We start from the raw sequence: 14,936 nt of genomic DNA on the forward strand, positions 1-14,936 counted from the left end.
AGCTCCGCGCCGGCTCTGGGCTTGCCTGTTGGGGCTGCACACGGCAACAGCAGCTGCAGCCCTGCTGCTTGCTGTGCCGGGCAGTGTTTGCCACTGATGCCTCTGGACTGCCCAGCGCGCAAGCTCCAGGCAGGCAGCCGCAGCAAACACTGCCCAGCCTTTGGAGGCGGAGGGAAAAGCATTCCCTCCCTTGCCCCGTGGCCGGCCCCCCCCCGGCACTGCAGCCACCCATAACCCGCGTAGGGCTGCCTGTGCCTGCTCAGGACAGCCCCGTGCGGGCTGCGAGCGGCTGCAGCAGGGAGCAGCAGCCACGGGGCAGGGAAGGGGCCGCTTTTCCCCCCACGCTCACCACCAGCTCATGCTAAGTGTGGGGAAAAGCGGCCCCTCTCCCACCCCATGGCCAGCGCCCTGTGCTGCAGCCACTCACAGCCCATGTGGGGCTGCCTGTGCCGGCTCAGGACAGCCCTGCGCGTGCTGTGAGCAGCTGCCAGCCAAGGGGCAGGGGAGGAGCCACTTTTCCCCGGACTCCTTCCCTGCCTGGGGTCCTCCCCAGCCCTGCCCGCCTTAACTGAGTTTCTGGTGCAGTGCAGCCACATGGTCCCTGCTGGGGCTTCTGGCTGCAAGGGCCAGGGCTGAGCGGGCCCTGCTGTTGTGGGAGCCTGCCAGGCTTTCCCTGGGTCCTACTGCCCCTGGTTCCTGTCATTTTTTTACAGGAACCAAAGACAGATGAATATTAATTTTCTACATCTTTTAGGGGCCCTGTGGGCCAAAGAGAATGGCCTCACAGGCCGGATCCGGTTCGTGGGCCGTATTTTCCCCACCCCTGAGCTACCCAGAGCTGGGGCCACCTCCCCAGCCCCAATGCATGCCAAGGAAAATGGCCTCACTTGCCATGTTCGGCATGGGTGCCAGGGGGTGCCAACCCCTGTCCTAGTGTGGAGGAGTAATGAAGTATAGCAGAGACCCAGGGATTGCAAGTAACCCGGTACTTGAATTCAGTACCAAGTGAGGTGTGTTTCATGCTTCAGAGATGCAGTGAAAGCTCTTCAGCTGCTAGGCACACAGATGATTTAATACGAGTAAGAGAAAAAAAATTCTACGTTTAGCAACGGAATGATTGAGAGCTCCTAGCTGTCAAGCTAAAAACAGTCAAGAAAGAATTGGTATTCTATTGATTTAGCAGCTGGAGTGTCCCTTATAGTCTATTCCTCTATTACAGATTTCCCTCGGTTTATATGGGTTCTTAGCTGTGCGGGGTGGCTGGGTGGTTGGGCAGGCTCTGGGCTGGGGCCTTGGCCAGCTGCGCTGCAGCCTGGGGGCTGGCTCCCCGTGGAAGCACAGAGGCTCTGAAGGGACCAGGGCATTGTTGGGTCGGACTTTGTCCAGTGGCCCAAAAGCCCGGCTCCACATGCCCACACATGTGGTTCTGTGCATTTGTCTGCCTGTCTGGTTCTGTGCGTCTGTGTGCGCACACGTGTCTGGTTCTGGATGTGTGTCCACGCAGTTGTCTGTTCTGGGTGTGTTCTGGTGCTCTGTGTTTGTGCATGTGGTTCTCTGTATGCGTGTCTGGTTCTCTCTCTGCTCCCCTTTTTCTCTCTCTCCTCTTTCTCTTGTGTCTTTTTTTCCTCTCTCATTGCAACATGCTCAACTAAAAAGGAATACAACAACAAAGGCAACATTTATGATTATTAAATATACTAATATGCAGCGTGTCCTGCCATGTACCCCTCCCCCCACTTTATTTTGTTTTTCTGGCATGCCAGCACTCCGGGACCTTCCAAGGTAGACACTGTGGTTTTTTTGGCACTCTGGCCAAAAAACGTTGCCTACTCCTGCGACAGAGCTACATCACCCTAACTGACTTTGAATGAAGCACAATTTCAGCTGAAAAGGTTTTACTACAGTTGTAATCTCTGAAGATTCATGCAGATCTAACAGCTGTATCATAACAGCTTGTATCTTTATCAAATTGTATTAAAGATACAATTGTTACATCCATCTATACCGACAAAATTTAAACCTTAGGCCAGGAGCATGCAACATTTTTGGATGGAGTGCCAAAAAACCCACAATGTTTATCTGGTAAGGTGCCGGGGTACCGGCACACCAGAAAAACAAAAGTGGGACAGAGGGTATATGGCAGGACACACTGCATATTAATCTAGTTAGTAATCATAAATGTTGGGGGGGTTGTTTGTTTTTTTTTGTTTGTTTTTGGGTTTTTTTGGTTTTTGTTTTTTTGTTTTGTTTTTTTTTTTACAGTAAATACCAGGTTTTCTAAAAATTCTAAACCTGTTGACAATATATAAAATGTCATATACTAACTTTGCTGTTGTGCGGTGCTGGAGAGGTGGCTATGGGGGGGCCTAAGGTTACTTTGGGGGCAGCCATAGCACCCCCCCCAAACACCCACCCCTGTGGGTTCCAGAGCATCAGCCAGGCTTTGTGCAGCTACCGTGCACGTCCCTTGGGCAGATGGCAGGGGAGGGGCCCGAGGCAGCACAACCCCAGCCCACTCCTCCACCACCTGTTCTGAGGCACGCATGCAGTCATCTCCAGCATGGAGCTAGTGCTGGAGCTCCATGCTGGCAGTGACTGCAACACGTGCCTCTGGGTACAGGACAGGGGAGGGGCAGGGACAGTGCACGCATGCATGCCTCCGAGTGGATGGCAGTGGCGGGGGCCCCAGCACCGGATCCCCAGCACCAGCTCCATGCTGACACCAACTGCATGTGCGCCTCAGAGTGGATGGTGGGGAGGAGCCTGGGGTTGCACTGCCTCAGACCTCTCCCCTGCCATCTGCCCAAGGGGTGCGCACAGCAGCTGCTGGCTCAAAGCCTGGCAGGGGCACTGGAGTCCAAAGGGGCAGCACTGGGGGGGTGGCGGGGGAGCCAAAATTTTCCTTAGCCCTCCCCTCCACCTGCCCCATAGCCACCTTTGAAGTACCGCCATCACCCACCCGCCCCATGCAGTTGCAAGAATGGAATTTAAGGCAAGAAGGGCCCCAGGGACTCCTGTTGGGAGAAAGTTGGGGAGAAGGGGAGACTTCCAGGCAATTGTCCTGCTCCATGCTGCACCTGCAGCTCCTGGGACTCTGGCCAGCCTGGCCTGCTCCATGCTGGTGGGAACCGTGCACAACTGGGCCAGTTCCATGTCTCCATGTGTGGCACCTGGCACTCCACTGGAGCCAGCCGAGCTCCATACTGCCACATGGGGTTCCCAGTACTCCAGCTGGGAGCTATGGGGAGCCACGCACCATTGGCTGGGCCAGCTCCATGCTGCCATGTGGGGCTAGTGACACTCCAGCTGGAAGCTGTGCACCATTCAGCTGGGTCAGCTCCGTGTCTCCACGTGCGGCTCCTGGGACTCAAGTGGGAGGCGCAGGGAGCTGGAGGCAATGGGGTTGGGCTGACTAACTTGCTCTTTGCCGCCACATAGGGCTCCTGGGACTCGGGCAGAAGCCACAGGGAGGTGCAAGCAATGGAATTGGGCCAGCTCAACCCCACTGTGCTGTCATGTGTGGCTTCCCACCTACTGGAGACTGGGGCCAGGAGCTGCACCCAGCCCTGCTGTGTGCATCTGGCATTAGGACCCAGCCCTGACCCTGGGACTTGCACCGGGTACCGCAGGCTGCGCCGGGCCCCGATACGTACATGGGCAACAGCTGTGCTGTGTCCCTACAGGAGTCCTGCCCCAGGTACTGGCCCATGCGTGCCTGCCTTTTGCGAACCAGTTCTACCCCTGATCATGCACTGCCTGTGACTTCCAGGCTGCCAGCTACAGCAGGCACAACCACAGGCCCCACTTGGCTACCTGGCCAAGTTCCCCAAACACCTGGGCAGCTGATACAGCAGGGACATCTACATGAATGGTAAGGGCAGGGGTGCTGAAACATGTCAGGAGCCTCATGCGCTTAGACCCTGGCTGTGCTGGCGGCCCCAAGGCAGGGAAGCAAGAGGCATCTGGGCAGTTACAAAGTTGGGAGGGAAGCAATTCCTTGGGCCCTGGGCAGGCAGCAGAGTATCTTTTGCAATGAACTTGCATCCCAGCCCTAGTCTCCAGGCCGCGGAGGCAGCAGCAGCCTGGGGCAGAAGGCTCTGTATAGGGCTGCTAGGCAGCAGGGAGTAATGCCAGAGCAGGTTTCCCCGTTTACCCTTGGTCTCTGCCGCTCCCAGGGTTGTATTGTTCAAGGTTATGTATGGACTTGAAGGCTGCAGCTGGACAGGGAAGCAAGAACTGATAGGACAGGAAGCTCTGCTTGACTCCCACGCCCAGGGTCCATAGCTAGGGATGCCCCTTTTTTCCAAGAACAGGCACCTGGCTTCCACACCATCTTCAAAGCATAAGACTGCCTCAGACCCCACTTTCCTCCTGCTGAGGTTTCTGTGCAGGGAGTGGAAGCTAACAAGGAAAAAGAACAGGATCTGACCAGAAGGTGTATGTTATTTCTGTTATAGTTAAATCACCGTATTATCACTGCACAGGATAAAAAAAAATTGGAAATGAACTCAAAGAAGAGGAAGGTAGACGCTGAATGTCGAATATTCAACAAAGAATGGACTTCTAATATTTTTGTTTACCAATGTGGGTGGAAATGCTGTGAGCTCAATTTGCAAAGAAAATATGACTGTGAATCAGTATTTTGAGACCAGGCATGCATCTGAATATGAGAAACTGTCTGCCAAAGAAAAAAGTGAAGAAAGGTGAGAAGATGGTTGCTGGAATGCAGAAAGAGTAAAGTTTTCTTTCACAAAAATATTGGCAGCACAGGATGGAATTACGAGAACAAATGACATGCTTATACACAAAATCACCAAGAAGAGCAAGCCATTCTCTGAAGGAGAATTTGTAAAGGAACGTATGGTTGAGTCTGCCACGATTTTGTGCCCAGACGAGAAAAAGAAGTTTGAAAATGTTTGTTTGTCAAGGCAAACTCTTATGAGATGTCAAGGATCTCTCTGAGAACCTGGACAGTTGAAAAATAAAGTAAATGATTTCACATATTTTGCACTGGCACTCAATGAGATCTGTGAAGTCAGACACAGTCCAGTTGTTAATTTTCATTTGAAGTATCGGTGAAAATTTTGAGCTCATAGAAGAACTGGCATCAAGGCAGTCAGTGAAGGGACAACTGAAAAAGGTTTATTGCAGGCAGTAAATCAGTGCACGTCAAAATTGGGAGTGGAGTGGAAAAAAATTGGTGAGTATGGCCACCAGTGGAAGCCCAAATCCAACAGGCAAATACGATGGACTGCTGAAAAGAATTTCAGACCATGTCAAAGAAACAAATCCAGAACAGAAAATTATTTTTCTACATTGTATTATTCATCAAGAGGTCCTCTGTAAAGGTATTCCAAAGCTATGAAAGTGGTCAGCTACATTCAAGCAAGAGAATTAAACCACAGGAAATTTGTAACTCTGCTTGAGCAACCAGAATCTGAGCACAGATATTCTGTATCGTAGCAATGTACGGTGGTTTAGTTTGGGAAATGTTTTGAAAAGAGTGTGGGAACCAAGAGCCTGAATTGGCTTATTCTTGAACATGAAAGGAAAAGATATGGATTTCCCACAGCTGAGTGATGCGGACTGGCTCTCCGATTTTGCATTCGCTGTTGATATCATGGGCTACATAAACAATCTGAATTCACAACTGCAAGGGAAGGGGCATTTTGCTCATGAATTGCATTCCAGTGTCAAGTAATTTATGATGAAGTTACTTCTCTTCTTCCATCAGACAGGAAACAAGGCTTTCAGCCATTTTTCTACATTGCTGCAGATTACTGTTTGCGATCAAAACCTAAAAAAATACACATCATTATTACTGGACTTACATGCTGAATTTTCTTGCCAATTCAAGGATTTTCAAATGATAGAAAGAGACCTGTTTTTGGTCTCCTTACGTTTCACATTTGATGTTGACAATGCTCCACATGACCTCCAACTTCAGCTTATTGACCTGCAATGTGATACATTGCTCATGGAGCAATTCAAACTAGTGCTGCTTCACATGTTTTATGCCTCTGTCAATCAACAGAAGTTTCCAAAGATCAAGGCTTATGCTCAGAAGATGCTTGTGCTGTTTGGATCAACATACATATGTGAGCAGGCATTTTCTGTAATGAAAGTCCATAAATCAAATGTTACATGAACAATGACTACCTTGCAACAGTGCTCCGCACTGCAACAATGGAGATGATGCCCAACTTTGGTTCTCTGGTTAACGCACATCAGAGGCTTCATTCTTCCTGTTGAGCGAGTTCCTTTCTTTTCTTTCAGTTCATTTTCAATATTGTAATGAGGCCCTATCCTGTTACTAGACAGGCTGGGATGTTGAAAGTTTTCTTGAACTAATAACTTTTTCATTATGTGAGGCCCCAATTCCAAGTACAGAGGCAGAGTGGCGGAGTCCAAAGGGGAAGGAGCTCCCTGAAGAGATTGTGACCGACTCAAAGGAGAACTAGGGAAGAGTGACACAGAGAGATACCTGAGCTGGAGACACCAGCAGCATCGCACTAAAGAAGCAGATAAGTGCCAAGGCTTTTTGGTTTCATTTTCGGTTGGGACTTGAAGCAAGCTGCCCAGGGCAAAATAAACCCACAGCAGGGTATTTTTTTGCTTTGTTTGATGCCCAGGACAGTAGGCGAGCCACAACCTGGTGAATCAGGCTGTGATGGAGGAGAAGGAGAGATCAGAAAGAGGGAGTGGGAGGACAAAAATCAAGAGAGTGACTCTGAGTCTGGCTGGGAGTAGCTGGCTGAGACTGGGACAAGACCCAAGGGATTGACTTTGAGCTTGACAGAGAGGGACCGACTTGGGAGTTACAAACCAGCACCATGCTATGTTGTGCTTGAAGCCAGTAGCCCTAAATAGTGGCCTCAAAGCTATTAGGCGCAGCTAGAGCAAGAGTGGACAGGAGTGGAGGGGACCTCATCCAGTGGACAGGGGTGGAGGGCTGAGTAACTGAGCCCATTCCCCTGATGAGACGGTCCCTAGTCAGCTTACTCTATCTAGCCGTGACAGGTGAGACTACTGGCAGAGACAAGTCAGAGGAAGAACGGGGTGACCAACTGGAAGAGGTTTGAGAGGTCTAGTATACTGCACCTATACTTTGGGTGGTGTACAATGTACAAGAATAAGACTTTATTATGCAGTTGCCTCTACATGCACTACTCAAAAAAAACCCCAAAAACAAAAAGAAAAAAAAATTAGGAAAAATGTTTTTTGAATAAAATGAAAATCTTTTATAGCAGATGTTTGATTTTCAAGATTAAAAAAAAATTGTAACTACACTGTCAAAATGATTTTTTCAGAAAGATTTTATGAGTGCAGTCCTTGACTCGTTTGGTTTGGTGCCGTTCTCGGGGGGGTCCGATGTGCCCAAAACCCCCACCCATTGGTTGAGTGTGATGAGGCAGGTTGTTAGAGGGGTTACAACCCCTCACTACTCGATAGGTTGTGCCTGTGCCTTGTGCTAAGAGGGAAGAACTTTTGGGGCCCCAGGGCATGCACCATGACGGCAGGCCCTGTGGAGGGGCAGTGTCTCCCAGTCAAGGGGTGGACCTTCTGATGTAAGAGAACATGTGATGAGGAAGGGGATTCTGGGAGCAACATGGCACAAGCAGGGCAAGGTTTAGTGTCAGGTGGGTGGTCCTTATGTCATGGACCATGTGACAGGGCAGGACTTCCAGTTCCAAGACTATAACTCCCCCTCCCAAAACTAGTTCATTGGGGAAAAGGGAGAGATTTATGGTGTCAAAGGTCAGGGGGGTTAAGGCATGGGACTTCCAGTCACAAGATGGCAGCTAGCAAATGGGGCACCTGTCAAGCGGCAAGGTTTAGCAGTTTGACAAAGGGCATACCCTTACAGCCCTCGGCAGGTCATTAAGACTCATTACACTGCCCTCCAGCTGAAACAACTGCCCCTCCTTGCCTAGCTCCATCTTCTTCTAAACCAACCTTCAGATAGAAAGCTGCAAATGCCTTCTCCCCAAATTATGTAAATGTATTATTTCTAGCCTTGGCAAGCTGCAAAACAGGCCCATAAAACTGTCACTAGTTCACACCTAAGTAAGTGAAAAATTAAATTCCTGCTTTGACCCAATTCAGCTTTGAAGGGGCAAAAGAACATTTTTGGCTTCTTTTTTTTTTTTTTTTTAAATTAAAAGTGACAGCTGTTGAAAATTACTGAGAGATCTGGCATTTAAGATTCTGTAGATATATTAACTGGTTAATAGCACAATTGTAAAATGCATGTGGTTTATCCCAGGGATACAATAATAAAGGGACTTCTACTATAAATTTAAAAAAAAAAAAGGAAGGAGACCTGTTTTACTCTTGGTTTTGTCTACTCATAAGTAAGGTAACAAAAATGTGTGCATAAGTATCCAAATTATAAAGTAGAACAGGAAGAAATGGCTAGATTAGGGTTCGGGACAGCAAAATATATAATTTTTTCTGTCTAAATTGTTCATTATGACTTATCTTATGTGTGTGATAGTGATTAAAAAGTTGTCTTTAGCTATGTGGTAATATAAAATGGACTTCTGATGCCCATCCAATTTCCAAAGCAATGCATACAACATAAAAGCCATTTTCTCAGTAAATTTCTATCAGAATCCTGTTGCAAGGTTCAGTAAAAGCACAAAGGACCAAATGAACATGAAGGCAGAACTCCCTTCGAGTCTAGCAGCTGAAGCTTGTACTGTAATAGTCTTTGCTATACACTCTGTAGATAAAAAGGGCTGCAGAGCAGTCAATCTAGGCACCATCATGAACAGTAACTTTAACAGGATTGAGGGCAAAAAAATGACTTAATGTTTCTCTTTTACTGGACGGATGCAGGGGTGTGGGGAGTGACTGTCAACCAATGGTCAGCGTCAAATTGGTAAGAGAACACTTAGAGCAGGTGATTGTCTTCAAGTTGGCAAAACTGGATAGATTACACCCGAGAGTGCTGACAGAATTGGCTGGAGTCATTGCAGGACTGTTGGCGAAGGTGTTGAAGACTCGTGGTGTTTGAGAGAGGCCCCAGAAGACTGGAAAAGGGCCAATGTGGTGCTAATCTTTAAGAAGGGGAGGAGGCAGGATCAAGGAAACTATAGGCCGGTCAGTTTAACTTTGATACCAGGTAAAATTTTGGAAAAAATTATCAAAAAGTCTATTTGTGAGAGACTGGCAGAAGGCATAATGTTGAAGGATAGCCAACATGGTTTTGTTGTGGGCAGGTTGTGTCTGACTAACCTAGTCTCCTTTTATGATCAAGTAATGAACCACTTAGATGTGGGAGACACAGGTGATGTCACATGCTTGGATTTTAAAAAGGCCTTCGATATGGTCTCCCATGCTCTTACAAAAAAATACTAAGGAATTGTGAGCTGGCAGAGTCCACGAGCAGGTGGGCTGGGAACTAGCTAAAGGGTTGAACCCAGAGAGCGTTAGTGGATGGGTCTATATAGTCTTGGTAGGAGGTGGCCAGTGGTGTCCCACAAGGTTCAGTTTGTGGTCCTGTGCTGTTCAACATCTTTATCAAAGGTTTAGATGACGATGTGGAAAGCACGCTGGCCAAGTTTGCGGATGATACCAAGTTATGGGGAAAAAATGGTCATGCTAAGGGACAGGATGCAGATCCAAGCAGACCTGGACAAGCTGGAAAGGCGGGCGGAGCAAAACTGGATGTAGTTCAATAAGGATAAATGCAGAATGCTTCATCTGGGGAGAAGCAGCACTAATATAGGTTAGGAAGAGATGTCCTGGCCAGCACAGAGGCTTAAAAGGGATCTTGGGTTATGGCTGATCACAGGATGAACATGAGCAGCACTAATATAGGTTAGGAAGAGATGTCCTGGCCAGCACAGAGGCTTAAAAGGGATCTTGGGTTATGGCTGATCACAGGATGAACATGAGCCACCAGTGCAAAGCTATAGTCAACAGAGCTAATAGCATACTGGGATGCATTAGCTGATGCGTCATGAGCAGGGCTAAGGAAGTGATACTTCCTCTCTACTCAGTGTTGGTAAGACCCCAGAGCTGGAGTACAACTTCCAGTTCTGGGCGCCGCACTTCAAAAAGACAGGGAGAATCTTAAAAGGGTCCAGAGAAAGGCCACAAGAATGACTGAGGGCCTGGAGGACAAACCTTATGAGGAAAGACTTAGGAATCTGGGACTGTTCAGCCTGGGGAAGAGAAGACTGAGGGGGGACTTGGTGGCTGTCCATAAGTATGTAAAGGGTGAATACCAGGAGTCAGGGAAAAAAACAACAACAACAACAACAACTGCTCACTAGGGTGCCGCAGGGGAGGACAAGGAGCAACGGCCATAAACTGCTAGAGGATGGTTTCAGGTTGGATGCAAGGAAGAACTTCTTTACAGTAAGCGTGACTAGAATCTGGAATAGACTTCCAAAGGAGGTGGTGCAGTCCCCAACCTTGGTAATCTTCAAGAGGAAACTGGACAACACCTTGCTAGGATCATTTTCTCTCAGCAGTATTCCTACCCAGAAAAGGGAGATTGGACTCAATGATCTTTCAAGGTCCCTTCCAGGCCTTAATTTTTACAATTTCTTTGATTTCTATGTTGCCCCAATTTCCCATCAAGTCAAAAATATACCCATGCAGGAAAGAGGGCAATTCTTTGGTATCACAAATAGCATCTATTAAGATTCTGCATGGTGCCATTTCAAAGTTCTGTCAATCTCAAACACATTTCTAGAGCAGGGGTGGGCATTAGAGCCCAGTAAGCCGGAGGGTCTTGGCTATGCATGTGCCTGCATCAGAGCTGAGTAGCAAGGAGCCAAGCCACCCATCACGTTTCTCCTTCCCTAAGGCTTCCAGCCAGAGCGGAGCTGAACCGGTCCTAGGGGTTAGATGTTACGCCCATACTGCTCCTCCCCATTCCCCCTTTCCTGCTCCCTATCTGCAGTATGAGCACAGTTTCCAGCCATACAGTTGATGTACTAGAGCCAAGCTACAGGGGGGGTTGTGTGGGGAAGACTAAGAGAAACAGGACCTTCATGGAAGTAGCTTCCAGATCCCTAGCTCCAGCAGAGCTACCCTCTGGCTGAGAGCTGTAGTCACACCACAGCCACAGAGTGGGGTGTTGGGAGAATCAGTGGCAGCGTAGGTGCAGCTTCCAGCTGCATGGTTCCAGGGGAGCCACACGGAAAGCACCCTGCACCACTGATGTGCTGCCAAAGCCATCTGGCTCACCGTGAACCAGAGACAGGTTGTTCTGGCTCACAGCTTGAAAATTGCTGCAGACCCCTGTTCTAGCGGATCTTCAAACTTTTTAACCCCGTAGCTCACATCTTAGATGTATTGTTTCATGGGCCACAATTCAACCCATTTATCCTTGTGTCAAATTCAGCAATTGCTATTGTGTAATGCTGTAATAGGAAAAGTATTAACTTAAAAATATCTTTTTACTTGTCTTACTAATGAAATTTTTGTAGTTTTCTAAAAAATAAAGGAAGCCATCAAATTAAAAATAAGAAGTTCAACCTACTCAAGTCCTCTGTTAAATTTTATGGCTTTAATCATATTATTCTTTTTTTAAGCGTTTGTTCTCACCTGCTGCTGTACAAAAATCCCACAAAAAGTAAAGAAGCACACTGTCAAGAACAGAACAATTCAGAAAAAAATGCTGGCTTTAGCTTGATCAACCTTAACTTGGATGGTACTTTTAATCCATTTAATTAAAAAAAAACGTAAATGTAAGCGTGTAATTTGACAATTAGCTTTTAGTTGACTTTGTACATTATTCTTCACCTCCCCTCTTATTTGTTTCTTTATACTTCAAGTATATGCTACCCAATATCTACCCCGACTTGCCCCCTGGAACTGTTACCAGGTATTTGTTTCTGCTCCCCTGTACACTTTACCACCACCAACTTCAGTTCCATTAGCATCTTCTAGCAGTTATAGCTAAGGATAGCTGGTTGCTGACTTCACTGTGCCTATGAAACAATGGCCTCAGTGTAGACAACTAAAGCGATTCATTGTCTTGTTTCTCTCCTCCTTCACAGGTGCCAAGGCTCTTCTAAACAATGAAGAACCTGGAATGCCTTGGAGAAGTGACTGGAAACAAGGAGTAAAGAGCATTATGACTCCTTGCAGTTCACATATCACAGCTTGGAAGCCAATGTTTTACTGTGCAACACATTACATAAAAACGTGACATTGCTACATGGTTATTTTACATATCAGAGATAACAGTAGAACAATACTACTTGATATTAAATTTGATTTATTTGATTTCTGGCAACTCTCTCTAAGCATCTATTTTTATTTTTGTACCATTCTAAGAAATTAGTTTATCCCACGGGTGGGCAAAATATAGCCCGCAGGCTGCATCCAGCCCACCAAAGGATTCTATCCAGCCAGCGGCAGGTTTCTTGGCCATGCCCCCCAGGCACAGGGGCAGCCTGGGCCATGGCATGTGAGACTGGTCCTACCACCCCCAAATGTGCAGCAGGGCAGGGGCAGTGCAGCAGCCAGATGCAGCTTCCCATCAGCCTCCATGGTGGTGTCTCACTTTCCCCAGCTACTGCTGCCAGTCTGCCCCATCCCACACCCACTGCTGGGGGTGCCAAATGGAGAGAGCAGGCAGGGTCTCCAGGGAGACTGGCCTAGGACCCCCATGGGCAGACCACAATCAACCAGGCAGATGGGACGGGGCCATGGGAGGGCAGCAGCATCTGGGAGTGGGAAAGATACGTGGGGTCAGGATCCCAGAGTGATGACAATGAAGAGCTGAGGGCCAGGGGAAGAGCCATGATCCACTACCCCTGATCCTGGGGTCAGGATCCCACTACATGTGGGACCCAAATGTCCCTGTGACAGGCACCAGTTCCGTGGGCATGGGCGAGCAGGGAGTGAATGGTGTCTCTGCTCTGGGCCCGAGCCCTGCGATCCCAGCCCCAGACACCCATCCCACTTTCGGACACTGCTCCTCACACACCTGTGACTTCATCCTATCAGCCCAGCCAAATTCACTCTGTCAGTCTCCATGCAGATCCTGTCCACCCACTCTATCCAGCACCCCTGAACAGTATCAATTACCCTCTCCCCACTTCTACCCCAACCCACAACAGCTCACTGAAAGTCCTTGGGTGGCCTTCCAGCCCAAATAGCTGTGGTTTATCCTATTGCATTACAAAATACAATCCCTGCAATGTTAAATTTGCACAAAGCAACACTTGTAACAAAATTAAAATAATTGACACTTTCACATAGTATAAGAATAGTAACACGACATCTTTGGCTTCTACATGCTACAGATGCAGGTCTTTGGCTCTTAAATATGATGAAAACTTTACAAGAAGTTCATAAAAATATTAAGGTTATAAGAACATGTAGAGATCTAACTTACCACAGTCCTCTGTTTGTTGGGTAGGAACACTCTAACGATAGGTTTCTGGGGAGACTTAGGGTTATTCCTTGACATATCTGTGGGGTTCTGATAAACTGAAAGGGATGAAGGTGCTACAGAGAGGCTAGAGGAGGAAGAAGTAACTGTGTCTGTTGAAGCAGAGCTGGAGACAGAGAAATCAGTTCCATTCCCCATAGATTCCAACAACTGCTGTTCTCTCTGCTGTAGAGCATCTAGTTTGCTGGTGTATTCTTCATAGGCCTGCAAAAGGGACAATATTTTAATCAGCTAGTAGCTTCAAGCAAAAAGTTGCATTCAGAGTAAAACTGTAGCCATAACATCTCAGGTGATATCCACAGGAGATTCAAGTTTAGCAGAATTGGGCTTGATCAGATTTTTCAAGAGGCAGCAGACAGGTAATGCAGGAAGCAGCTTTCAATTCATTAGGCTAAGCTTCTTTTTTATGGAATAGAAGAAAAACCATAAGACTGTCAATTCCAAAGCAACTATGCTCCAGTAAAGTCTCAGTTACTGCTGTCCTTTAAAAAAGTTATTTTAAGAGCATAGACAGGTGTTCATTTGTAGTTAGGGGTGCACCAATAAAGATGGTCTTGGCCGATACCAATAGCTGATTATTCACCAAGCACACTGGCAGATACCAATCTGATTACCAATATACAGGAATGCAGCTGGGCAGCATGGAGAGCAGCTCCCTGTAGGTAAGTCTGTGGAAGGGAAGAGGTGTGGGGGAAGGAAGGAACGAACGAACATGGGTGGGGGGTGCAGATCGAGGCCCTCATGGTGAGGGAGGGTGTGGGGCTGGAATGGGGAGCGGGACAGAGCCATGTGCAGCTTGTCCAGGGGATCAACATCCTGGAGCTTAAAAAAGTGGCAGTGGGGTTAAAATAAAGCTCATCAAATGAGTTTTAGTTCAAGGAACCCTACCACCATTTTTTTTTTTTTTTTTTTTTTAAGTGTGTGGATGCTTCTAACTGGAGCCAAGCAAGGCAAGGGCAAGATGTGGGCTGCCTCCTGGAGACTTGGGGCGCTCCACCCTGCTGCCTCTGCCCTGGGGCCCTGGCCAAAAGGCACATTACATTTATTGGTTTGTTAATCGGCTAAGCTGGCCAAAAAAAAGCAAATAGCTGATAATGTTAATTTTCTTTTTTAATCGGTGCCCATCCAATATGGCACTAATATATATCAGTGCACCTCTATTTGTAGTGCTATGAAGTGCCTTGCCCCTCTGCAGCAGTACAAGGAAAGGTAGATGTTCCTGCCTTCTGGCTGGAGAACTACGAAAACTGCCTCAAAGGCATGCTCTCCAACCAGGGGAAACACGGGACTATTCTTCTGCTCCCCCTTCACTGACAGCTAGTCCTCTCCAGCTATCAATGATCAACAGCTCTTCCCAGGATTCCCGCAGTGGCAATTCTTCCCACCATCACCATAGGAACAGGGCTGCTCTCGCAGGAGTAAAGCCAGTAGGAACAGGAGCAGCTACCACCACTGGTACCAGTGTACCAGCTATTGCTAGTGCTCTTGTAGTGGTGGCAGCAGCTGGTGCCCT

General features: G+C 47.8%; 1 protein-coding gene across 1 annotated transcript in view; it reads right to left on the reverse strand.

The window, feature by feature from the left end:
- The window catches only part of BRAF (B-Raf proto-oncogene, serine/threonine kinase), a 148,661-nt gene that overhangs the window by 63,896 nt on the left and 69,829 nt on the right, over nt 1–14,936 (reverse strand). Inside the window, exon 3 of the mRNA XM_006019543.2 lies at nt 13,367–13,627. Coding sequence (XP_006019605.2) covers nt 13,367–13,627 — 261 coding nt within the window. The remainder of the gene's footprint in view (nt 1–13,366; nt 13,628–14,936) is intronic.

The sequence above is a fragment of the Alligator sinensis genome, unplaced genomic scaffold, assembly GCF_000455745.1.
Source record: "Alligator sinensis unplaced genomic scaffold, ASM45574v1 scaffold74_2, whole genome shotgun sequence".
Taxonomy (NCBI): domain Eukaryota; kingdom Metazoa; phylum Chordata; order Crocodylia; family Alligatoridae; genus Alligator; species Alligator sinensis.